We start from the raw sequence: 27,723 nt of genomic DNA, 5'->3' as shown, positions 1-27,723 counted from the left end.
AGAGATCACACAAATTTTTAGTGACTATTATGAAGATCTATATATAGAGCCTCCCCTGCCAATCCCCCCGCAATTAACTCCTTCCTGAACCTTATTAACCTGCCATCACTGAGTATCGACCAACAAATGATGTTGGACTCGGAGATCACTGAGGACGAGGTAAGACAGGCCATATCAGGCGCATCTAATGGTAGTACCCCGGGAAATGATGGTTTCTCTGCGGAATACTATAAGATTCTCTCCCCTGATTTGGTACCCATTTTGACTAATCTCTTTAACGAAATCTTTCTCCAGGGAACTTCAATCAATTCACAGATTTGTGCACAATAGTCATCCCCAAGTCTAACAGAAACCCACTATTGCCACAATCCTATCGCCCAATCTCGCTCCTCAACCACGACTATAAACTTTTGGCCAAGATCCTGGCTAACCGACTGCAGAAGTTGCTACCTGGCCTCCTATGTGAGGCTCAGATAGGATTTACCCAGGGACAGATCAGTGTGGCAAATATACACATGACGGTCGCAGCCACGGTCCTGACTCAAGATGCATCGAGACCGCCTGCAATGCTGTTGAGTCTCGTTGCCAAAAAGGCCTTTGATAAAGTGCTATGGCCATTTCTATGCGATGTTCTGAGTAGGGGAAACTTCGGTCCAAAGTTCCTACAATATGTCCAATACCTCCATGCAGACACTTATACCCAGGTGTTAGTCAATGGGATACGATGCACCAACAATTGATCTTTTTCGGGGAGTTAAATAGGGATGTCCTCTGTCACCCCTCTTATTTAATCTCTCTATAGACCCCTTACTGTGCCGTTTATTGCAGACCCCTACCTTTTGAAGGGCTTACGACGAGTACTGGAAAATTGAAAGTAGCGGCATTTGCAGATGACATTCTGCTGGTGGTAACCAACCCCAGAAGGGTCTTACACCCTCTTATACAAGAGCTGGAGTTCATGGGAGGCTTGTTGGCCTATGATATCAACTGGGATAAAATGGAGGTGGTGATGTTATGGGGCCCCTTCAAGCCTCTGTGGGCATCAAGGTTCCCGTGTCTATTTACTAATGGCTCACTGAAACATTTGGAAGTATAGTTGACAAAACACCCAGCCAAATTATACAAAACTAATATAAAATCGTATCTTAAAAACTTAGACTCTACCTTAATCAAATGGAAAGATTTTAACTTTTCATATCTAGGCAGAGCCAACCTAATTAAAATGACAGAATTTCCGCGTTTCTTCTACACCTTCCATACTCTCCCAGTTTATCTAGCCCCTGAAGAGGAGAAGCGGAATAACTATCTATACCGCTCATTCATCTGGGAGGGAAAAAAGCCCCAATAGCTTTTAAAATACTCCTACAATTGAGGGGAATCGGGGGGACAAGTTTCCCTGACATTAGACATTATAACCTGGCATCCTTTTTCCGGGTGGTGGTGGACTGGCTGAGAGGAACGTCTTATTATGCCCAATATGACCAGGAGTGCTGTCTTACCCCGGGACTAGCTCTCCCTGCCCTTCTACATCTCCATTAAACTGAATTACTGACTGAAGTGCGAGCTAATCCACTCTTAATATCTACTTGGAGGGCATGGCAGAAACTACATCGACATTTCCAGCTCTCTTTCTGGGTTCTCTTCTTTTCCCACTTATTGGTAATCCCCACTTTCAGGATAGACACACCCTGTCTTCTACCAGTGGTACAACATCTCTTAAGCACTTAAGGTAAAAGCTAAGTAACAAAAGTACTGACACATCTTTCTGAATATCAATGGAGACCTTCTGTGATTAAATGGTTCAATAAATCTTACTCTCTATCTGGTCAAATAGCCACTATTTACAAATTCATCCATGTAGCCCTGGATTATGAACAACTCCAATTTCCACTGAAAAATGGCAGATTGAAGACCCCAGCTTGTCCTGTAACATCATTCTGAAAGCTCTTAGACCAGGCCCACAAATTCCTCCCTTCAGCCTGTTTTCTAGAAATGAGATTGAAAATCTGACTTGCTCCTACCTGACCCCACAAAAAGGTCATAGAATTGGGCTGTACACAAATTCTAAATGTTTTAAATGCCATTCCCCAGATCTCAATCTGTTTCACTGTTTGTGGGCATGCCCGATCATTAGATTATTTTGGGAAAGAATGCGGCAATACACCACTACACACCTGACAAACTTAGTTCCTGACGAACCCTTATGGGCCATATTTGGATACTTAAAATCAGATGACTACACTTGTTCACCAGGTGCCCGTAAACTACTGCATTTGGTGGCAGCAGCCGATGCTAAGGCCATTTTACAGACATGGATCCATGATCATGCTCCTCCTTTCAAAATCTTTCTAGAGGAGCTGTCGTACTTGCTTCAAATAGACTGGGTTGAGGCCTCTTTACAAAAAGAGGGAAGGGTGCAGACCTTTTTCGAAACTTGGGAAAGCTTCATCTCGATTCTCCCACAACGCATCCAGAATGATATCAAGACCTGTTTTCATCCGACGGTCTGGTACCAGGAGCGACTACTACTGGGGGGAGGCACCTGTCTAATGATGTCTCTGGGTGAACCGCTGCAAAAAGACATTTCAGGGTGTTTGGGGTGTACTTTGGTGTCGCCTGAACTTAAAATTGGACAATTATGCTAAATATCTGATGGATTAACACTATACTTGTCTCTGACATGCTTCCCTCCCCCCTTTTCTCCCCCCCAACCCAGTTTTTAGGGTTTGTCTTGATTTACGGTTCTATATACCAATGTCACCTCTAATGATGATGTTTTGATATATATGCCTCAAACATTATCTGCATTGATATATGTATGTTTTTGCATTCAAAATAAAGTATGGCTCCTAGACAGGCAGGCCTGCACTCCCTTTCAGTCAACTACCTGTGTTACTTTCCTTAATTTTTTGTACCAATATTACAGTATGAAACTGATGTTTGCACCATCTGAGTATGGCTGGAAAAAAAAAGGAGCCATGGGTTACTGACTACTGGTATATATTATTTTATTATATTCCTTCTATTTATGCTCTCTGTGCACTTTACTTCTAGATATGCTTGTCCATTAAGACTTTTTGCACTATGCAGACTATATATATGGGATTCTTATTATATCTAATCATGTCACTTGGTCAGTACTGCCATCAATGATTTTTCTTGTACTGTGGTTTTTGCTGTTGTTCTTTGGTTTCCCCTATCTTTTATGTTTTAACATCATGATTCAATAAAACTTCATTCTTTATCTTTGATTCTTTTTGGTTTATTCACATATTTTGTGTAGATTAAAAAAAAAGGTGTTGCATGAGGTATCAGGGCTCCTTTAACCACCAGGTCTTCATTGAAACTTCAATTCTTAACTGTAAATGCTGGCCCAGACCCTGATATCTCATGCCTGGGCCATGGCTGACTGCTTCTGCGTCATTATGAAAGGTTCTACTGTGGGTTAATTGATCACTCAACTACTTGTGTTAAGATTTGTAGAGACACAGGGTTAGTGATTGCTCTTGTCCTCTGGCCCAGCTGTCTGTAGAAAGGCGCTCTCTCCCCATGGGCAGAACACTAAGACAACACAGGGTGAAGGAAAAACAGTGTGACAATAATTTATTGAACCACCATATAGAACAGCCCTAGCAAATACCCAAGATGGTCCAAATTAGAGTCTTACCCTTACGCTGACTCGCCGGGAATAGAGCTGCTACCAGGGCCGACTACCTACACCAGTGGCTCCCTGCTTTTGGCGGGCCCACATAGAGAGGAGATAGCAACAAGTTTAGGAAGCTGACAGCCCATTGATGTATGAGGCCAGGTGACTTGATTGTCCCAACCTGGATTCTCTAAACGTCTTTGAGGGTTCAGTGAGGGTCAATGAAGCAGCTCTGTATTTCTTGAGTTGGAGCCATGAAGCCATGGTTACTGTAATGTAGCATTTCTCTAAACACAGGCAGATCCTCCTTTTTATAGGTCACAACTTCTCATTCAGGCATTCCACCACAGGTTTGGGGTAAGGTGGTAGGAGGCCATCCCTCACTGCTGGAGTGTTCAAACATACATAGATTGTCCTTCATATTTGCAGCGTACCAGTGGGTCATCAACATATTAACAAACATTCAAACATTGTGTCTTTGTTTCCCAAAGATAGTAGAAATATAGCAGCACTGCAATACTAGGACAGATACAATTGCTAATCAGCAGCCAGTCAACAAATGGCCGCCATTCCACATTAATTCAGTGACCATAAGAGTCAACATTCATTCTCACATCAACTCTAGCCCATGTCCTAGGGCCTACTGAAATAATACGTCTGGATAATTCAGATTAAATGATGTGTCACCACACTATTCTTATATTTTTTTACCAATAGTTGTCTATGAAACTGATGTTTGTGCCACCTGAGTGTGGCTGGGAAATGAAAAAAAAAAATTGAGCTGTTGCATGAGGTATTAGGGCTCCCAGCTAAGAAGTCTTACACAGCTCCCTTAACCACCAGGTCCTCATTGAAACCTCAATTCGAAGCAGTAAATGCTGGGCCAGACCCTGATATCACATGCATGGCCTATGGCTGACAGCTGCTGGGCCATTTGCAAATTTCGACTGTGGATCAATTGATGCCAGTTTCCATGGTGCCTGCCCCTAATTTTAGATGTTTGGGAAGCTTTTTGTCACCCCTTAAGGTGTTGTGTACACGTTTGGTTTGGCCTCCCGTTGAATCTAATTGCATTCGGGTACGTTCGTCGAAGATAGTTGGCGAATGTCTATAATCGTTCGGCAAATCGAACCGATCCGAACCTTGAAATGTTTGCTCCTCGCTAATCAGGATCCAGTAACTAATATTAATCATGTGCTAATATTGAAATATTTTATTCTTTACCTACATCTTAAAGTTCTAGAACAATCAAAAGGTCAAAAACATAGAAGAAGAAAAACCCAGCAAACCAACAACGCTTTCTTTACACAGAGCGGAATTCATCTAAACGACAAATACGAGGCAGTACGAGGTTTGTGCCTAATTTCTAACTACAGAATAAACATCAATTTACAAAGTATTAATAGTTGTTACATGTCACTTATGGGTTGTCCTTATTAAGACCTCCCATTATTAAAGAGAATGTGTTATCAGAAAATAAACTATTGCTAAATTAGGTTGTTGTGCTTTAAATGTATTTTTTTTGTACAAAGTTTGCCTTTTTTTAAGCTTAAGATCCGTATTAAAGATAAAAAAATTAGTAATTTTGCAATTTTCACTCGGGCATTTGGGATGTTTTTAGACTTTTACTTCCTGGAAGAGTTTTCAGCAGTCTCTTTATCATCACAGGTAGTATTACAATTATAATAATAATTTTTATTTCTATAGCGCCAACCTATTCTGCAGCACTTTTACAATGACAAGGGTCAACACTTCTACAACATATTATCTACTATTTACAGTTGTTGATATCACAGCTCACCTTCTCCCCCTCACAAAAACATTTGCACACACTCATTAGATGCTTCATTGTGGTTAATGTACATGTAAATTTCCTGAAAGTCAGAGTCTAAAGAAGCTTCAGTGGCCAGTGCGAAAATTGCAGGATTTTTATTTTTAATACAGATTTTGATATTAGAAAAAATAATTATTAAAAATTTTAAAAAATACACAAAAACCTGATTAAAACAATTTGTCGTTTACTGATGACGACACATTCTTCTGACATATCTTTTTTTTTTTTTTTTGCTAAATACATGCATTCTCCATAAAATAATGTATGTTTCATTAGGAATTTCTGTGCATTTCTTTTGTTATTCTGCTTGGAAATGTATGAATGAATTAACAACTGTGTATTACAATCCCGATTGCCTCCTCTTGACATTATCAGCAATGATTGGCCAGTTTCTTAGTGTGTATGGACACGTCCTTCTGACAAAAAGTGTCATAACACCCAGTTGCATGAGAGAGAAAAAAAAAAATGTTTCAACAAATACCTAAGTTTGACTGGCTCTCAGGAAAAGGGGGTTTCCTACTCCAAAAATAAAAAATGTAAATTAAAAAAATATATATATTGTTTGCAGAAGTCCAATCTTTCCAAATATAAAATTATTTACCCGTAAGCAAATGATGAAAAAACACCTGCCGGAGTATTCCGAGAGGGGCATGTGGCTCTTTCGGCACCAGCATGGAATCCTAAGTGATGGTGCTTTTTCTTATTGCCCAGTGATAAAACCGGTGTCGGTAAAGGTGGAGTTCCCCAAACAAGTTTTCAATGAAAAATTTCGAGTGCGGTGTGGTAAAAAGATGGGAATCTTCAAGAAGTCACTCTGGACTGGAGGTGAGTGTACACGCTATCCAACTACATTTTTGTTTTATCACCAAGCCGTAACTCTTGCGTCCATTTTTCACATTTCTGATCAAACAAGGTATTCTATGGATTTTTCACAATTTTCCATATGTGCATTTGTAATTCATTACAAGCGAATTAGGAGACATTTACACTCTTCTGTATATACGGTAGAATTTATCTGCATGGAAAATCCGCATTGCCTGTGACTTCTTTGGGTAGAATTCATGAACCCCTTCACGACATATGACGTAAATATACGTCGCATCCCTGCCAGGCCCGCATTTTTCCCTGCACATGATTTAATCGGCTGTCGTATGCCTCTAAGGCTATGTGCACACGTACCGGAACTCTCGCGGAAATTACCGCGAGAATTCCGGAATTCCATTCCGCGGGAAAATCGCATTTTAAATTCCCGCGATTTTCCCGCGGAAAAACTAGCATTTTGCAAGCGTATTTAGCTTGCAAAATGCTAGCGTTTTCCAAGCAATCTGTAGCATCGCTTGGAGAACTGATTGACAGGTTGGTCACACTCGTCAAACATAGTGTTTGAGTGTGACCAACTTTTTACTACTGAGGCCGCCTATGCGGCATCAGTAGTAAAAGATAGAATGTAAAAAAAAATAAAAAATGGTGTTATTCTTACCTTCCGACGTCCCGCGCATCCGTTCCCAGTAATCCTTTGCAAAAATGCCCGCGATGACGTCCGTTCTCGCGGGATCGCGATGTCTCGCGGTAATTTGCGATGACGTCGCGCGAATGACCGCGAGACTTCGTGATCCCGCGAGAACGGACGCCATTGCGGGCATTTTCGCAAAGGCTTACTGGGAACGGGAGCGTGGAGAGAGGCGGGAATGCTGCGCGGGACGCCGGAAGGTGAGAATAACAATATTTATTTTAAATTCTATTTTTTACAGGGATATGGTACCCAAAGCCCGGAGGACAGTCTCCTCTCCTCCGGACCGTGGGTACCATCCGCAATTGTTCTGCTTACTTTCCGCATGGTGTGCACAGCCACATGCGGGAAGTAAGCGGAACAATGCAATCCTATGGGTGCGGGATCGCCGCGATTCCGCAAATTAATGAGCATGCTGCGTTTTTTACCGCAAAGCAATTCCGCCGCGGTAAAAACCGCAGCATTAGCACAGCACTGCGGAATCCCATAGGAATGCATGGGATGCTTATTTTTCGTGGCAAAATCGCGCGGTTAAAACCGCCGCGGAAACGCGAAAAAAACGCCACGTGTGAACTCAGCCTAACAGCTGTAGGTGGAGCGGTGTTGCTAAATTCCGCTCTCAATCTCTGCCAGCAGCGTTTACATGCAATTGCGGGGTGCCGATGTGTTTCCATTACAGTCCGAGGTCCACTGAAGACCTCTTGCCTGTTATTACGGTCCTCCTTTGAATGCCGGCTTGTGGCTGACGTTCATAGGAGATTTCTGCTATATGTAGCAGTCCTGAAGCCCTGCTATGTATAGCACAAGGGATCAGACAATCACAGCTTCAAGTCTCCTAAGGGAACTATTAAATGCAGTAAAAAAAAAAATATGAAAGAAAATTAACACAAAAGTTCAAAATCACCCCTCTTTTGCCCCATCAAAAATAAAACAATTTAACAAAACATGTTATTTGCATATTATGGTGGAAAATAAGTATTTGGTCAGAAACAAGCAATCAAGATTTCTGGCTCTCACAGACCTGTAACTTCTTCTTTAAGAGTCTCCTCTTTCCTCCACTCATTACCTGTAGTAATGGCACCTGTTTAAACTTGTTATCAGTATAAAAAGACACCTGTGCACACCCTCAAACAGTCTGACTCCAAACTCCACTATGGTGAAGACCAAAGAGCTGTCAAAGAACACCAGAAACAAAATTGTAGCCCTGCACCAGGCTGGGAAGACTGAATCTGCAATAGCCAACCAGCTTGGAGTGAAGAAATCAACTGTGGGAGCAATAATTAGAAAATGGAAGACATACAAGACCAATGATAATCTCCCTCGATCTGGTGCTCCACGCAAAATCCCACCCCGTGGGGTCAGAATGATCACAAGAACGGTGAGCAAAAATCCCAGAACCACGCGGGGGGACCTAGTGAATGAACTGCAGAGAGCTGGGACCAATGTAACAAGGCCTACCATAAGTAACACACTACGCCACCATGGACTCAGATCCTGCAGTGCCAGACGTGTCCCACTGCTTAAGCCTGTACATGTCCGGGCCCGTCTGAAGTTTGCTAGAGAGCATTTGGATGATCCAGAGGAGTTTTGGGAGAATGTCCTATGGTCTGATGAAACCAAACTGGAACCGTTTGGTAGAAACACAACTTGTCGTGTTTGGAGGAAAAAGAATACTGAGTTGCATCCATCAAACACCATACCTACTGTAAAGCATGGTGGTGGAAACATCATGCTTTGGGGCTGTTTCTCTGCAAAGGGGCCAGGACGACTGATCCGGGTACATGAAAGAATGAATGGGGCCATGTATCGTGAGATTTTGAGTGCAAACCTCCTTCCATCAGCAAGGGCATTGAAGATGAAACGTGGCTGGGTCTTTCAACATGACAATGATCCAAAGCACACCGCCAGGGCAACGAAGGAGTGGCTTCGTAAGAAGCATTTCAAGGTCCTGGAGTGGCCTAGCCAGTCTCCAGATCTCAAACCTATAGAAAACCTTTGGAGGGAGTTGAAAGTCCGTGTTGCCAAGCGAAAAGCCAAAAACATCACTGCTCTAGAGGAGATCTGCATGGAGGAATGGGCCAACATACCAACAACAGTGTGTGGCAACCTTGTGAAGACTTACAGAAAACGTTTGACCTCTGTCATTGCCAACAAAGGATATATCACAAAGTATTGAGATGAAATTTTGTTTCTGACCAAATACTTATTTTCCACCATAATATGCAAATAAAATGAAAAAAAAACAGACAATGTGATTTTCTGGATTTTTTTTTCTCAGTTTGTCTCCCATAGTTGAGGTCTACCTATGATGTAAATTACAGACGCCTCTCATCTTTTTAAGTGGTGGAACTTGCACTATTGCTGACTGACTAAATACTTTTTTGCCCCACTGTATTTGATATCACTGCATTCGTAAAAGCCCGATCTATCAAAATATAAAGTAAATTAATCCGACCGGTAAATGGCGTAACGAGAGAAAAAAAAAAAAAAAACAGATTTACTTTTTTTGGCAGTCGCAACATTGCAATAATACGTAATAAGAGGCAATCAAAACATCATATCTACCCCAAGAGTAAAAACATCAGCTCGGTGCCCAAAAATTTTTTTTTTTTTTTTTTTTATAAGTTCTTGAATTTTTCTTCACTACTTAAATAGAAAAAAAACTATACATGTTTGATATTTGCGCACTCGTACTGACCTAGGGAATCATACTGTTAGGTCAGTTTTACCATATAATGAACATGGTAAATAAGAAACTAAAAAAAAAGATTATTTTTGCAATTTCACCGCACTTGGAATTTTTTTCTTTCTCGGTTTCCAGTACACTGTATGACAGAATGAATGGTGTCATTCAAAAGTACAACTTGCTCTGCAAAAAGCAAGCCCTCATATGGCCATATTGACTCAAAAATTAAAAAGGAGAGGAAAAACAAAAACAGACAAGGAAAATCATCATGTCATGGTTTTGCTCTTTGTAATAGATGGGAAAACTTTTTTTTTTTTCTTAAAAGATCATACAGCCGATGTGTCGTAGATTTTCAAAGTGAGTACACCTGCCTCATTTGGTCCAAAAAACACACTTATTTAATATAGCAGGCAGTCTGTAATGTTAAATCTGGCGATAGATCCTATTTAACTACCATATATGGAATTATTGCCGGACGTAGATGTCTATGTACATACTAGGATTTCACCCATCCTATTTCTCGTTACAACTGTAGACTCGGCCAAAGATCTGTGCATTCGTTGCGAAGAGCAGAAATTTTCAGTAATCACTTTTGAAAAATATGGAGGAAAAGCATCGAGCAAAAACTGGAAGAAATCTATTCAATGTGAGGAAATCAAATTGGAATGTTTATTTAAGGTATAAGTCATTTTGTATTTTTGGAAAAATCTGTTATAATTCTGCATCCTATGAGGTCATAGTTAGGCTGGTTTCACATTTGCGTATGGTCCTACATCCTGTGGAAGGATGCCGACTTCCTCTGTGAAGCTCCGCCCATGGCCGCACCCCCTCTGGTCAGCTCTGCCTCCGTCGGCATGCGGCCTGCCTACCCTATCTTTAACATTGGGTACGCAGGTCGTGTGGATGTATGCGGATGCCTCCTCTTGCGTCGTTTTGATGGTGTGGCGACCTGCGCCGAACGCAAACAGCAGCAGACACTAGGAGCGGTCACCATGACTTAGCGGTGGACCTGAGCAGGGTTCTAAAAGGGTGAAAAAGTGCATTTCCCTAATGTGAACTGTGCTATACATTAATGGTGTTAATAATATGTGTTGTTTGACAGTAGGGAAAATTAGAGTTAATGGTTGGGACTAGCCCAGAGTGGGAGAAGCTAAGCTGAAGGGACAGATTCACTTTTGGACATCAGAAAAGGCTCAGAGTGCGCAGAAAGTCTGATGTGAGCAGTGCCGCATGACGAGGGTTTCCTGAATGAGAGAGGAGACAGAAGATAGCGAGATCCTAGAGGAGAGTAAGAGAGAGAAGTGATCTGTAGGAGATTGGTCTTGGGTCAGGAAACCTAGCAGTACGGCTAATAGGTAACGGGCCTAGATGGGACAGAGTACGTAAGACGAAGAGAGTGCCCCTGGCGGGAGTTCCAGAACGGCAGTGACAGAGGAGATGAGTACTGGCCATACTGGCACAAGTCTTGTTCTCGCACCATTTTAGCCTACTGTGTAAAACTTTTGTGCCAAACTTTTACTGTAGACGATAATTAGCCTTGTCACTTTTTCTTTAACAGGCTGGAATCCTAAAAGCTCCCTCTTGGACAAGAAAAATGTAAGTGAACCTTAAGTGATTGCTCCAGTTTTTAACCCTATAAAATTAACAAATGATGTACAGAATGCAATCCTAGGCATGTCCCAGTATGTCATAATTGGGGGGAAAGGGGGTTCATGAGAATCGCTATGATGAAGGTTATTCCAAGCGCATGTCTGGAGATCTCCAAATAAGATGTGAATGGTGCTCCAATGCCAAGACTTTAAAAGGTGCAGTAATACTTTATGGGGCCACACACCTATCTTGTGCCATTGAGTATCCAGCGTCTAATTGTGTGTCCATCCCCTATAGCTACCCCCCCTCCCCCTCCCCCTCCCCCTCCCCCTCCCACCCCGGGCCACACTGATTTAATCGTCTTACATGTCTGCAGAATTTTTATATTGTTGGGATTCAATTCTGAGGTTGCTGCCTTTTGTCACCCCAGGGTATGGGATATTTCCTGTCTTTTGTCACCCCGGGGTATGGGATATTTCCTGTCTTTTGTCACCCCGGGGTATGGGATTTGATTCCAGGGTAGCAGCAAGGGCCTCTTTTATGCTTGGTAGTTCTCTACTAAATTCTCGCATTTCCTGCCGTAATTCACGGGCCCAGTCTGGTTCAGCATCGAGCGCTCCCGAGGCGGTTACTTCTTGGCTTTGGACCACACCCGCCACAGTCGGGGCCTCTTGTTCTTGGACATTAGCTTCTGCTCCGACCTCGAGGAAGTTCATGGTGTGATTGTATCATAAACGTTCTTTCAGGGCCTGCCTCATGTAAGTGTCTCTAAGGCCTGCAACCAACTGATCTCTCAATACTTCATCTAGGGCGCCTTGGCCATATTTACCACTGGTTTTCTTGGTTATCTGGGCCATTACTTCCTGCAGAGCATTCACATATTGAGTAACTGTCTCTCCCTTTCTCTGAACTCGATGAAAGAGGCGAGTGGGTAAATTACCTAAAATCGGTCGTGTGAACGTGCATGTCCTCTTGATCACCATATCGTATCATGGTCTCGTGGTTGCCTAACATGACTCTGTCAGGCCTCTCCATCCAAAGGCTAACTCTGCCTGTAAAGCTGGTGTCATAGGGTACATACGTAATATACTTCTCAGACGTTCAAACCCAGACGTTCATCATTACATTGTCTCCCATAAATTTTGGTATGTCGCTGAGCATAGATCTGAATGGAATGCTTCCCCTGGTGTGTCCGATTTCAGATTGATTCACCATTTCTGCACTAGATTGTTGCATCCTGCCGACTACACCAAATGTAAGCAAGTGATCTGAATACAACAGTGGAGACAACAGGTGGGATCAACAATCTACTTTATTTAAGAACAATATTCACAGTATCTTTTACAGGGAATTACATGGATATAGATATATTGGTTAGTACATTACAAGAGATATGCGTTCGAGATCAGTTCGGGCTCTACAATCCAACCTTGGTCTAACCGGGAAGAGGGCAAACGCCGTATTTAGCGGAAACAGTCTCTAGGGCACTCTTGCAACTTTTCGGGCCCTGACAAGGTCTAATAACGCTTTCTGGGCCACTTTAGCATCAGTCGGACCCCGTCTCATCTGTAGTCTCTCCCCTGCCGACACCCGGAACCATGAGTCTCTGCTGAAAATAATGGACCATCCCACACGTCTCCTCCTTGTTGTCCGGCCCAGGCTCGGGTCTCTGGCCACGTATCCCAAAGGTTTCTTTGGTACTTGACCACCGACAAAAGTCTCCTCAGTCTGTATCGATGGGGGCTGGTTCTCGGCTATTGACCAACGTCATCTGGTTTGGGAGCCTTGACCAGAGTCGTTTGGGTCTTCGGTGCTTGACCATCGTCGTCAGAGTCTGAGCTTTGCTGGTTCACACGGCTTCGGCCAATGTGTAACGGCTGCTGGCGCTGCAACAGGACCAACTGTCACTTCCTGTGGCACCCTCTTCTTGGCCTGGCCAGGCCTTTTATATTTAGCCTCTGGTGTCAGCTGACCTAGTGTCGTCCTTTAAACTCTTCCCCTGTGGACCATGTACTTCCTTCTTGGTTCCTGCTAACAGAATTCTCTCTATAGAATCTTCGGTCCAGTGAGCGGTCCGATCAGTGACTGACAGCTCTCTCTGCATGCACATTTTATACAAAGAAAGCTGTCAGTCACTGATAGGACCGCCCACTGGACCCAAAATCCCAGAAAAATCAGAGAATTAAATCATGATAACTCAGGTTACACGGAGACTTTAATCACAAAACTGTATGTCACTCTGCTCAGCTCCCCCTGATCTATAACATGTTCCCTGCAGATTGGATGGCATTTTCATGGTGACAGGTTCCCTTTAAGCATCTCTGCCATTGTAATGAACAATTCAGACTCAAGGCTAAAAAGTAAAAAAAAAAATAGAACAAAAAAAAACTTGATAAAAATTTGAATCCTCCTTTTTCTCATCCAAAAGGAATGAAAGAAGTATCTTTGGTATCACCATGTCCGTAAAAGTCTGATCTATCAAAGTATAAAATAATTCAACCTGTAAGTTAAACACTATGCAGACACAAAAAAAACCCTCAAATGCCAGAATTGACGTTAATTTTTGTAGCTGTCCTTAAGGCTATGTGCACACGTGTGCAGAAAATTTCTGCATAAAAACAGGACTCCTTTCCAGAAAACACGCATTTTTGCCGCGATTTTTTCCCGCGCATCCCCAGACACATTAGAAAATAGCCAGAAATGCTGAATTTACCACAAAATTAATGAGCATGCTGCGTTTTTTTTTTACCGCAAAGCATTGTTTTCGCGGTAAAAAACGCATCAATATGCACAAAAAGTGCAAAATTCATTAAAATGAATGGGAAGCTTCTTTTAAGCGTTTTTTGAGCGGATTTTTTGGTACATCTGCGGGAAAAACGCAAATAAAAACACTGCGTGTGAACACAGCCTAAAAAAAAAAATGAAAAGTGGTGAAAATTTTATATGTACCCCAAAATGGTGTCAATAAAAGTGGCAGCTCCTCACACAGCTCCAACGGAAAAATAAAAATGCAATGAATTCTAGAAAATGCCGACACAAAACAATTTATTTATTTTTTACAAATTTTTAAATTGAAGCCACCAAAATCATAATAAAAATAAGTTTGGTATCGCTTTAATTGTACTGACCTGGGGAATCTTTTTTTTTTTTTTCATTTTTGGCTGTGACATTCTATTTTCGAGTTTTGTTTTTATGGAATTCATTGTGCAATTTAATTTATTTTTTTTTCCAACTTTTCGCCCCACTAGGATTTTTTTTCCCCATTTTTTTCAATTTATTATATGGTAAAGTGAATGGTGTCATTCAAATCTAGAACTCGTCCCACGAAAAAAAAAAAAAAAATCCCATGCCTTCACTCAACTATGTCAATGGAAAAATAATTAAGTTCCGCATTTTGGATGAAGAAGAGGAGGAAAAAAAAAATGAAAAACGAGACTAAGAAATGTCAGAACATTTGTTACATTTGCCACATCGCGTGATACTGACTGATATATAATATATATGTCTTGTATCTATCCAGGAAACGTGCCAAGAGCGAGGATGCAACATAAAAAGATGGCGGACCACAGTATTGGCACAACCACATTGGCCGTTTTGAGACGGGAAAAGTGATAACCAGCAACTACTTAAGAGATTTTATGTTTAATAAACCTCATAGAATGTCTAAAAAGATATTTTTTGATACCTGAAAAGATGTATATGCAGAGTATTTCTTTTGAATATTGAAAGAGATTTTTATAGTCCATGTCCCGTTTCTTTTATATTTCTGTCTGCAGCACCTTTACTGTTTCTCAGCAGCATTGAAGGGTGTTTGTCCGGCGCCACTCATTTCCGTCATTGGGAGATGTCGTATCTATGATGCATGCGCACTACTGATTGTGCACCCGTTCTTGCAGGCATCTGTAGACGCGACGTCCTTGGCACTGTTCACACCACCTGTTGCAGAAATGAGTAACCCCGTACAAACTGGACCATTTGGAACATTCCCTAAAATATTTTTTAGTTTCCTGTATTTTTATTTCTGTGTTACAAAGCACTGTTTTCATGTTCACCACCCAAATGTAAAAAAAAAAAAAAAAAAACGCACAAAAAAGCCACTTCCTATTCTTACCACTAGGGGGCGATATGTAAAAAAATAAAATTAAACACCTTTTTCAATAATAATATATGGCCAGGATCCCTACTTCTGGTAAAAGCAAGCAGAGATCTTTTTTAATTACATTTGTGCAGGGGAAAATGATTGTATATAGACTGTAAATGTGGAACAGGAATTTTTGGTTCTTTATTACATTTTTGTACGCTTGTTTAATATATAACACCTCATTTATCATGCTGTGCTCCGTAGTATGATTTAGTTCTGCTTTACAGGTCACATTGGAATAGAATAATGTCTTGCAATTTTTATCTGGGTTGTTTTGTATTCCATTTTCTTTTGTAATTTATAAAGTTTTTTGTGTTGTTGTTTTTTTTTTATTACAAGACATCTGTGTACAGAATTTTATTTCAGATTTTGAGTCCACTTTGCAATACAGGTGTTTTATCCTTTAAAAAATATTAATTATGCTCTAGCCACAAGTTAGGTGATAAAGGAATAATAGCTGTGGAGCTGACAACTGGGACCCCCCTTCATCACGAAAATGGGGACTTAAAGTTCCCTGTGTGAATGGAGTAGCTAGTGAGCATGTGGGACCACTTATTTATAGTGAGTGGGGCCACACAGGCTCCCTTCTGCATGATTCACAAAAGTGACTTTGTGCCTCCATTCTCAGGATCAGTGGGGCTCCCAGCAGCTGGTCCCTCAACAATCTATTATTATTATTATTTATTTATATACAGTTGTGGCCAAAAGTATTAACACCCCTGCAATTTTGTCAGATAATACTCAGTTTCTTCCTGAAAATGATTGCAAACACAAATTCTTTGGTATTATCTTCATTTAATTTGTCTTAAATGAAAAAAACACAAAAGAGAATGAAGCAAAAAGCAAAACATTGATCATTTCACACAAAACTCCAAAAATGGGCCAGACAAAAGTATTGGCACCCTCAGCCTAATACTTTGTTGCACAACCTTTAGCCAAAATAACTGCGACCAACCGCTTCCGGTAACCATCAATGAGTTTCTTACAATGCTCTGCTGGAATTTTACACCATTCTTCTTTGGCAAACGGCTCCAGGTCCCTGATATTAGAAGGGTGCCTTCTCCAAACTGCCATTTTTAGATCTCTCCACAGGTGTTCTATGGGATTCAGGTCTGGACTCATTGCTGGCCACCTTAGAAGTCTCCAGTGCTTTCTCTCAAACCATTTTCTAGTGCTTTTTGAAGTGTGTTTTGGGTCATTGTCCTGCTGGAAGACATATGTCCTCTGAGGGAGACCCAGCTTTCTCACACTGGGCTCTACATTATGCTGCAAAATTTGTTGGTAGTCTTCAGACTTCATAATGCCATGCACATGGTCAAGCAGTCCAGTGCCAGAGGCAGCAAAGCAACCCCAAACCATCAGGGAACCTCCGCCATGTTTGACTGTAGGGACCGTGTTCTTTTCTTTGAATGCCTTTTTTTTCTCCTGTAAACTCTATGTTGATGCCTTTGCTCAAAAAGCTCTACTTTTGTCTCATCTGACCAGAGAACATTCTTCCAAAACATTTTAGGCTTTTTCAGGTAAGTTTTGGCAAACTCCAGCCTGGCTTTTTTATGTCTCGGGGTAAGAAGTGGGGTCTTCCTGGGTTTCCTACCATACAGTCCCTTTTCATTCAGACGCCGACGGATAGTACGGGTTGACACTGTTGTACCCTCGGACTGCAGGGCAGCTTGAACTTGTTTGGATGTTAGTCGAGGTTCTTTATCCAACATCCGCACAATCTTGCGTGGAAATCTCTTGTCAATTTTTCTTTTCCGTCCACATCTAGGGAGGTTAGCCACAGTGCCATGGGCTTTAAACTTCTTGATGACACTGCGCACGGTAGACACAGGAACATTCAGGTCTTTGGAGATGGAATTGTAGCCTTGAGATTGCTCATACTTCCTCACAATTTGGTTTCTCAAGTCCTCAGACAGTTCTTTGGTCTTCTTTCTTTTCTCCATGCTCAATGTGGTACGCACAAGGACACAGGACAGAGGTTGAGTCAACTTTAATCCATGTCAATTGGCTGCAAGTGTGATTTATTGCCAACACCTGTTAGGTGCCACAGGTAAGTTACAGGTGCTGTTAATTACACAAATTAGAGAAGCATCACATGATTTTTCGAACAGTGCCAATACTTTTGTCCACCCTCTTTTTTATGTTTGGTGTGGAATTATATCCAATTTGGCTTTAGGATAATTATTTTTGTGTTTTTTTCATTTAAGACAAATTGAATGAAGATAATAATAACAAAGAATTTGTGTTTGCAATAATTTTCAGGAAGAAACTGAGTATTATCTGACAGAATTGCAGGGGTGTCAATACTTTTGGCCACAACTGTAGCCCCATTGATTCCATTGTGCTGTACATAAGAAGGGGTTACATACAAATTACGGATATCACTTACAGTCATGGCCAAAAGTTTTGAGAATGACACAAATTAATTTTTACAAAGTCTACTGCTTCATTTTTTTCTAATGGCAATTTGCATATACTCCAGAATGTTATAAAGAGTGATCAGCTTAACAGCAATTACTTGCAAAGTCAATATTTGCCTAGAAAATTAACTTTATCCCCAAAACACATTTCAACATCATTGCAGCCCTGCCTTAAAAGCACCAGCTAACATCGTTTCAGTGATTGCTCCATTAACACAGGTGTGGGTGTTGATGAGGACAGGGCTGGAGATCAATCTGTCATGATTAAGTAAGAATGACACCACTGGACACTTTAAAAGGAGGCTGGTGCTTGGCATCATTGTTTCTCTTCTGTTAACCATGGTTATCTCTAAAGAAACACGTGCAGTCATCATTGCACTGCACAAAAATGGCCTAACAGGGAAGAGTATCGCAGCTAGAAAGATTGCACCTCAGTCAACAATCTATCGCATCATCAAGAACTTCAAGGAGAGAGGTTCCCTTGTTGCCAAAAAGGCTCCAGGGCACCCAAGAAAGACCAGCAAGCGCCAGGACCATCTCTTAAAAGTGTTTCAGCTGCGGGATCGGGCTACCAGCAGTGCAGAGCTTGCTCAGGAATGGCAGCAGGCAGGTGTGAGTGCATCTGCACGCACTGTGAGGCGGAGACTCTTGGAGCAAGGCCTGGTCTCAAGGAGGGCAGCAAAGAAGCCACTTCTCTCCAGAAAAAACATCATGGACAGACTGACATTCTGCAAGAGGTACAGGGAGTGGACTGCTGAGGACTGGGGTAAAGTCATTTTCTCTGATGAATCCCCTTTTCGATTGTTTGGGACTTCTGGAAAACGGCTTATTTGGAGAAGACCAGGTGAGCGCTATCACCAGTCTTGTCTCATGCCAACTGTCAAGCATCCTGAAACCATTCATGTGTGGGGTGGCTTCTCAGCCAAGGGAATGGGCTCTCTCTCAGTCTTGCCTAAAAACAGCCATGAATAAAGAATGGTACCAGAATGTCCTCCAAGAGCAACTTCTCCCAACCGTCCAAGAGCAGTTTGGCGATCAACAATGCCTTTTTCAACATGATGGAGCACCTTGCCATAAAGCAAAGGTGATAACTAAATGGCTCAGGGAACAAAACATAGAGATTTTGGGACCATGGCCTGGAAACTCCCCAGATCTTGATCCCATTGAGAACTTGTGGTCAATCATCAAGAGACAGGTGGACAAACAAAAACCTTCAAATTCAGACAAAATAAAAGCATTGATTTTGCAAGAATGGACTGCTATCAGTCAGGATTTGATCCAGAAGTTGATTGAGAGCATGCCAGGGAGAATTGCTGAGGTCCTGAAGAAGAAGGGTCAACACTGCAAATATTGATTTGCTGCACTAACTCATTCTAACTGGCAATATAACCTTTTGTTACTCATAATATTGTTGCAATTATATTTCTGTATGTGATAAAAACATCTGACAAACACACATGAAAACCAGGGGGCAGCAGATCATGTGAAAATATATTTGTGTCATTCTCTAAACTTTTGGCCATGACTGTACAATGAACAAACTTACAATGACAGACTGATAAAGAGGGGAGAGGACCCTGCCCTTTCGGGCTTGCATGCTACAGGATCGTGGGGAGGGAGATATTAGGTTGGTGGGTTGCAGCAGTTCCCGTGTTGATTGAGGTGATATCTCCGGTAGTGGTGAGGAGGTAGTGGGGTCATTGCAGGCTGTATGCTTTCTTGAAGAGGTGGGTTTTCAGGTTCCGTCTGAAGGATCTGAATGTGGTTGAAAGTCGGATAAGTTGGGGCAAAGAATTCCAGAGGATGGGGGCTATTCGGGAGAAGTCTTGGAGGCGGTTGGGTGAGGAGCGAATAAGTGTGGAGGAGAGAAGGAGGTCTTGGGAGGACCAGAGATTACGTGAGGGAAGGTATCGGGAGATTAGTTCAGAGATGTATGAGGGAGACAGGTTATAGATGGCCTTGTAGGTCAGTATTAGTAATTTGAACTGGATACGCTGAGGGAATGGGAGCCAGTGAAGAGATTTGCAGAGGGGAGAAGCAGAGGAGTAGCGAGGAGAGAGATGAATTAGTCAGGCAGCAGAGTTAAGGATGGACTGGAGACGTGCGAGGGTGTTAGCAGGGAGACCACAGAAAAGGATGTTGCAGTAGTCAAGGCGGGAGATGATGAGGGCGTGCACAAGCATTTTAGTAGATTGAGGGTTGAGGAAAGGACGGATTCTGGAAATATTTTTGAGCTGGAGGTGACAGGAGGTAGAAAGAGCTTGGATGTGTGGTTTGAAGGACAGGGCAGAGTCAAGGGTTACTCCGAGGCAGCGGACCTCCGGTTCGGGGGAAAGCGTGATGTCATTAATTGTGATAGCTAGGTCAGGTAAGGAAGATCTGTGAGATGGAGGAAAGATGATGAGTTCAGATTTATCCACATTGAGCTTGAGGAAGCGAGAGGAGAAGGGGGAGGATATGGCTGATAGACACTCCGGGATTCTGGACAGCAGAGAGGTGACGTCTGGGCCAGAGAGGTAGCTCTGAGTGTCATCAGCATAAAGGTGGTACTGGAATCCATGGGACTTTGAGTTGACCCAGGCCAAGGGTATAATTTGAGAAGAGTAGGGGTTCTAGAACAGAGCCTTGGGGGACTCCAACAGAGAGAGGGTGGGATGAGGAGGTAGTATGGGAGACGCTGAATGTGCAGTTTGAAAGATATGAGGAGATCCATTCTGTGGATAGGTGATAAATATTGTCTATGGAACAACCCACTAAATATGGTTCACCAGAAATGTAATAAAATGGCACCCGTCACATAATTCAAACGGCAGTTGTCCTAGTCACGTTTCAGGATAGGCTGCAGTCTGAAGAAACCCAGCTCCTGATACCTGTGTCTCCACTGACAGAGGAGCAGTATCATAAGCACATAATTTGCTTAAAAATACATGAAGGACTCCCAGACTATGAGAAATAAGAATCTCTGGTCTGATGTGGCGAAGATAGAACTTTTTGGTGATGATTCTAAGCGGTATGTACGGAGAAAAACAGGCATTGCTCATCACTTGCCCAATACAATACCAACAGTGAAACATGGTGATGGTGGCAGCATCATGTTGGGGGGGGGGGGGGGGGGTTTCAGCTGCAGGGACAGGATGACTGGTTGCAATTGAAGGAAACAAATGCAACCAAGTACAGAGATATCCTGGATGAAAACCTCTTCCAGAGTGCTCTGGACCTCAGACTTGGCCGAAGGGTCACCATCCAACAAGACAATGACCCTAAGCACAAAGCTAAAATAACAAAGGAGTGGCTTCAGAACAACTCTGTGACCATTCTTGACTGGCCCAGCCAGAGCCCTGACCTAAACCCAATTGAGCATCTCTGGAGAGACCTGAAAATGGCTGTCCACCAACACTCACCATCCATCCTGATGGAACTGGAGAGGATCTGCAAGGAAGAACGGCAGAGGATCCCCAAATCCAGGTGTGAAAAACTTGTTGCATTATTCCCAAGAAGACTCATGGCTGTACTAGCTCAAAAGGTGCTTCTACTCAACACTGAGCAAAGGGTCTGAATACTTATGACTGTGATATTTAAGTTTTTATTTTTTTTTAATAAATTTGCAAAAATTTCTACATTTCTGTTTTTTTCAGTCAAGATGGGGTGCAGAGTGTACATTAATGAGAAAAAAAATGAACTTTTTTGAATTTACCAAATGGCTGCAATGAGTGAAAAATTTAAAGGGGTCTGAATACTTTCCGTACCCACTGTATATAGTATGAGTTGTCAAATGATCCCATGATCAGGTACTACCTTAGATGGACTAAGAAAATACTGTAAAAAAAAAAAAAATTAAAAAAGTTTTACAAAATAAGTTTTTACATCATTCCCATTTAACAAATTAAAAAATAAATTGAGAAATTTAAAAAAAATATAGTTTGCATCATAATATGCATGGATGACTGTACTATCAAAATGTTTTAGCATCCTGAAAAAAAGTAGTTTTTCAGTTGCCACACTCCCAATCCCCCCACAAAAACATTCAAAAGCTATTGAAATTTCATATGTACCCAAAATGGTATTAATTTAAAAAAACGTAGGTTTTTCCACTTTTAGAGAAGTGGTGCCCAAATATTTCTTTGAGCTCAGAGATTGGTTGCAGCGATTGTGTGAGCTGTCAATGAAATGTCACCTCTGCGGCCACAATACTGTGATCTACAGTTAGGTCCATATATATTTGGACAGAGACAACATTTTTCTAATTTTGGTTCTAGACATTACCACAATGAATTTTAAACAAAACAATTCAGATGCAGTTGAAGATCAGACTTTCAGCTTTCATTTGAGGGTATCCACATTAAAATTGGATGAAGGGTTTAGGAGTTTTAGCTCCTTAACATGTGCCACCCTGTTTTTAACCCCTTCCCGACCCATGACGCCTACGTAGGCGTCATGAAAAGTCGTGCCCAAATGACCCATGACGCCCCCGTAGGCGTCATGCTATAAATAGCGCTCCTGCGAGTTGGGTGACCGGGGTCAATGAAAGGTCACCCGACCAGCACACAAAGGACCCTTTATGCTTCACGGGGGGGGTGGCTTAGCCCCCACGCTTCTACGATCGCTCTGATTGGCTGTTGAAAGTGAAACAGCCAATCAGAGCGATATTGATGAAATATTACTAAAATTTGATGAAATATTACAATCCAGCCTTGGCCGATGCTGCTGTAGCATCGGACATGGCTGGAGACACTAATTTAACCCCCCCCACACCGGCTGGCGGGGGCGATCGGCCCCCGCCACAGACTGACAGCAGCGATGGGCCGCTGCTGTCACGATCTGCCCCCCTCCCCTTCCCTCCGATCCCCCCCGCGGTACCTGTCACATCCTGCTCCCGGTGTCCCGCCATCCCCCCTGCATGGGCGCCGCCATCTTTGAAAATGGCGGGCGCATGCGCAGTACGATTGTAATATTTCTCCAATTAAATTTGGTGAAATATTACAATCAGTCCATGGCCGATGCTGCAATAGCATCGGTCATGACTGGAGACAGCAATCAGACCCCTCACCCACCGACTGATGGCGCCGATCGGCTACCGCCACCTTCCTTCCACTCCCCCCAGCCTTCCGATCCCCCCCCCCCCAATGGCCCCAGTATCTCCTGTCCCTCTGGCCGTCCCAGTGTCCTGCGTCATGGGCGCCGCCATCTTGGAAAATGGCGGGCGCATGCGCCGGCTGCAGATTTATACATTTATTTTGATCACTGTGAGAAACTGACAGTGATCAAAATAAAAAAAAAGTAAATAAACCCCTCCTTTATCACCCCCATAGGTAGGGACATATAATAAAATAAAGAAAATATTTTTATTTTTACATTAGGGTTAGGGTTGGAATTAGGGTTAGGGCTGGAATTGGGGTTAGGGCTGGAATTGGGGTTGGGATTAGGGTTAGGGTTGGATTTAGGGTTAAGATTAGGGTTAGGGGTGGGTTGGGGTTAGGGTTATGATTAGGGTTGGGGTTAGGGATGTGTTGGGGTTAGGGTTGGAGTTAGAATTGAGGGGTTTCCACTGTTTAGGCACATCAGGGGGTCTCCAAACGCGACATGGCACCACCATTTATTCCAGCCAATTTTGCGTTTAAAAAGTCAAACAGTGCTCCCCCCATTCCGAGCCCCGACGTTTGCCCAAACAGTGGTTTACCCCCACATATGGGGTATCAGCGTACTCAGGAAAAATTGCACAACAACTTTTGGGGTCTAATTTCTTCTGTTACCCTTGGGAAAATAAAAAATTGGGGGCTAAAATAATTATTTTTGTGGAGAAAAAATGATTTTTTATTTTCATGGCTCTGCGTTATAAACTTCTGTGAAGCACTTGGGGGTTCGAAGTGCTCACCAGACATCTAGATAAGTTCCTTGAGGGGTCTAGTTTCCAAAATGGGGTCACTTGTGGGGGGTTTCTACTGTTTAGGCACATCAGGGGCTCTGCAAACATGACATGACGCCTGCAGACCATTCCATGAAGTCAGCATTTTAGAACGTCACTACTTCCCTTCCGAGCCCCGAAGTGTGCCCAAACAGTGGTTCGCCCCCACATATGGGGTATCAGCGTACTCAGGACAAACTGGACAACAACTTTTGGGGTCCAATCTCCTGTTACCCTTGTGAAAATAAATTGTGGGCTAAAAAATCATTTTTTGAGGAAAAAAAAATATTTTTTTTCATGCCTTTGCGTTATAAACTTCTGTGAAGAACTTGGGGGTTCAAATTGCTCACCACACATTTAGATTAGTTCCTTGGGTGGTCTAGTTTCCAAAATGGGGTCACTTGTGGGGGGTTTCCACTGTTTAGGCGCATCAGGGGCTCTGCAAATGTAACATGATGCCCGCAGACCATTCCATCAAGTCGACTTTTCAAAACGTCACTACTTCCCTTCCGAGCCCCGACGTGTGCCCAAACAGTTGTCCCCCCCACATATGGGGTACCAGCGTACTCAGGAAAAAGTGGACAACAACTTTAGGAGTCCAATTTCTCCTGTTTCCATTGTGAAAATAAAAATTAGCGGGCTAAAAAAATCAATATTTTTATTTTCACGGCTCTGCGTTATAAACTTCTGTGAAGCACCTGAGGGTTCAAAGTGCTCACTATGCATCTAGATAAGTTCCTTGGGGGGTCTAGTTTCCAAAATAGGGGCATTTGTGGGGGAGCTCCAAAGTTTAGGCACACAGGGGCTCTCCAAACACAACATGGTGTCCGCTAACGATTGGAGCTAGTTTTCCATTCAAAAAGGCAAATGGCGCTCCTTCCCTTCCGGGCCCTGCCGTGCGTCCAAACAGTGGTTTATGACCATATATGAGGTATCGGTGTACTCAGGAAAAATTGCCCAACAAATTTTATGATCCATTTTACCCTGTTGCTCATGTGCCATGTGAAAATGAAAAAAACTGAGTCTAAAAGAAAATTTGTGAAAAAAACTTTTTTTTTTAAGGCTCAATTTGTGAAGCACCTGGGGGTTCAAAGTACGCACTATGCATCTAGATAAGTTCCCTGGAGAGTCTAGTTTCAAAAATGGGGTCACTTGTGTGGGAGTTCCAATGTTTAGGCACACACGGACTCTCCAAACGCGACATGGCAACGCTAAATATTCCAGCATATTTTCCATTCAAAAAGTCAAATGGCGCTCCTTCCCTTCTGAGCCCTGCCGTGCGCCCAAACAGTGGTTTATGACCACATATGAGGTATCTGTGTACTCAGGAGAAATTTCCCAACAAATTTTAGGATCCATTTTACCCTGTTGCCCATGTGAAAATGAAAAACCTGAGGCTAAAACAAAATTTTTGTGAAAAAAAAGTACTTTTTTTTCCTACGGATCAATTTGTGAAGCACTTGAGGGTTCAAAGTGCTCATTATGCATGTAGATAAGTTTCTTGGAGGGTTTAGTTTCCAAAATGGGGTCACTTGTTGGGGAGCACCAATGTTTAGGCACACAGGGACCTTCCAAACGTGACATGGCAACTAATAAATGTTTCAGCATATTTTCCATTCAAAAAGTCAAATGGCGCTCCTTCCCTTCTGAGCCCTGCCGTGTGCCCAAACAGTGGTTTATGACCACATATGAGGTATCCGTGTACTCAGAAGAAATTGCCCTACAAATTTTAGGATCCATTTTATCCTATTACCCATGTGAAATTGAAAAAAAATGATGCTAAAAGAAAATTTTTGTTGGAAAAATTAAAATGTCCATTTTTTCCTTCCATGTTGCTTTAGTCCCTGTGAAGTACCTGAAGGGTTAATAATCATCTTGAATGTAGTTTTGAGTAGCTTGAGAGGTGCAGTTTAGAATGGTGTCACTTTTGGGTATTTTCTGCCATATAGTCCCCTCAAAGTGACTTCAAATGTGAGGTGGTCCCTAAAAAAAATGGTTTTGTAAATTTTGTTGTAGAAATGAAAAATCGCTGGTCAACTTTTAACCCTTATAACTTCCTAACAAAAAAACATTTTGTTTCCAAAATTGTGCTGATGTAAAGTAGACATGTGGGAAATGTTATTTAGTAACTATTTTGTGTCACATAACTCTCTGGTTTAACAGAATAAAAATTCAAAATTGTGACATTCAAAATTTTCGCCAAATTTCCATTTTTTTCACAAAGAAACGTAAAAATTATCGACCTTAATTTAACACTAACATGAAGCCCAATATGTCACTAAAAAACAATCTCAGAATCGCTAGGATGCGTTGAAGCGTTCCTGCGTTATTACCTCATAAAGGGACACTAGTCAGAAATGCAATAAATGGCCAGATCATTAAGGTCAAAATAGGCTGGGTCATGAAGGGGTTAAAGGGACCAAAAGTAATTGGACAGATTAAATAACTGTAAATAAAATGTTAGTTTCTAGCACTTGGTTGAAAACCCTTTGTTGGCAATGACTGACTGAAGTCTTGAACTCATGCACATCACCAGACGCTGTGTTTCCTCCTTTTTGATGCTCTGTCAGGCCTTCACTGCGGTGGTTTTCAGTTGCTGTTTGTTTGTGGGCCTTTCTGAAGTTTAGTCTTTAACAAGTGAATTGCATGCTCAATTGGGTTGAGATCAGGTGACTGACTTGGCCATTCAAGAATATTCCACTTCTTTGCTTTAATAAACTCCTGGGTTGCTTTGGCTTTATGTTTTGGGTCATTGTCCATCTGTATGCAAATTGCCTCTTCAGAAAGAAAGAGGACTTTTACTCTACAGCGCCACCTATTGGTAGTAGTGATCCTACAAGTCACAATCAACCCTTTAACGAGTCTTGTAATATGACTTAGGATACAAGCCAAATCAGAATCTCAATTTGCAGACACGGTGTTTCGAGCTGTTGGCTCTCATCAGTGCAAAGTATGAGATCTGATTTGGCTAGGTGAGAGGCTCTGGACTAGGGTCTAAGAGGTAAGGTTTCTCCTTGCGGAGAGTGACATGCCAGCTGTGGCTTGTCAAGGTAAGGAGGCTTATTCGCCGTGCAATGCTCCTCTGGGAAAATAATATGCAAATTGCCTCTTCAGAAAGAAAGAGGACTTTTACTCTACAGCGCCACCTATTGGTAGCGGTCCTACAAGTCACAATCAACCCTTTAACGATGTCCATCTGTAGTATGAAACGACGACCAATCAGTTTGGCTGCATTTGGCTGGATCTGAGCACACAGTATGGCTCTGAATACCTCAGAATTCATTCGGCTGCTTCTGTCCTGTGTCACATCATCAATAAACACTAGTGACCCAGTGCCACTGGCAGCCATGCATGCCCAAGCCATCACACTGCCTCCGCCGTGTTTTACAGATGATGTGGTATGCTTTGGATCATGAGCTGTACCACGCCTTCACCATACTTTTCTCTTTCCATCATTCTGGTAGAGGATGATCTTGGTTTCATCTATGCAAAGAATGTTCTTCCAGAACTGTGCTGGCTTTTTTAGATGTTTTTAGCAAAGTCCAGTCTAGCCTTTTGACTCTTGATGCTTATGAGTGGCTTGCACCGTGCAGTGAACCCTCTGTATTTACTTTCATGCAGTCTTCTCTTTATGGTAGATTTGGATATTGATACGCCTATCTACTGGAGAGTGTTGTTCACTTGGTTGGCTGTTGTGAAGGGGTTTCTCTTCACCATGGAGACTATTCTGCGATCATCCACCACTGTTGTCTTCCGTGGGCGCCCAGGTCTTTTTGCATTGATGAGTTCACCAGTGCTTTCTATCTTTCTCAGGATGTACCAAACTGTAGATTTTGCCACTCCTAATGTTGTAGCAATTTCTCGGATGGGTTTTTTCTGTTTTTGCAGCTTAAGGATGGCTTGTTTCACCTGCATGGAGAGCTCCTCTGACCGCATGTTTCCTTCACAGCAAAACCTTCCAAATGCCAGCACCACACCTCAAATCAACTCCAGG

The 27,723-nt window shown here is 42.3% G+C and overlaps 1 protein-coding gene across 5 annotated transcripts in view; it reads left to right on the top strand.

The window, feature by feature from the left end:
• The window catches only part of LOC141088456 (uncharacterized), an 87,197-nt gene extending 71,529 nt beyond the window's left edge, over window positions 1–15,668 (top strand). For 2 of the 5 annotated variants that reach the window (XM_073574540.1, XM_073574536.1), the window contains 6 exons: window positions 4,884–4,997; window positions 6,192–6,305; window positions 10,212–10,354; window positions 11,235–11,272; window positions 12,493–12,559; window positions 14,787–15,668. In XM_073574540.1, coding sequence (XP_073430641.1) covers window positions 4,884–4,997; window positions 6,192–6,305; window positions 10,212–10,354; window positions 11,235–11,272; window positions 12,493–12,538 — 455 coding nt within the window. In that variant the 3' untranslated portion in view covers window positions 12,539–12,559; window positions 14,787–15,668. The remainder of the gene's footprint in view (window positions 1–4,883; window positions 4,998–6,191; window positions 6,306–10,211; window positions 10,355–11,234; window positions 11,273–12,492; window positions 12,560–14,786) is intronic. The other 3 variants (XM_073574539.1, XM_073574537.1, XM_073574538.1) reach the window with 3 other exon arrangements.
• Window positions 15,669–27,723: the final 12,055 nt, after the last annotated feature.

Source organism: Dendrobates tinctorius, unplaced genomic scaffold, assembly GCF_039654945.1.
Source record: "Dendrobates tinctorius isolate UK_male_01 unplaced genomic scaffold, ASM3965494v1 ptg000039l, whole genome shotgun sequence".
Taxonomy (NCBI): Eukaryota; Metazoa; Chordata; class Amphibia; order Anura; family Dendrobatidae; genus Dendrobates; species Dendrobates tinctorius.
This window is presented reverse-complemented; position numbering and strand designations above follow the sequence as displayed.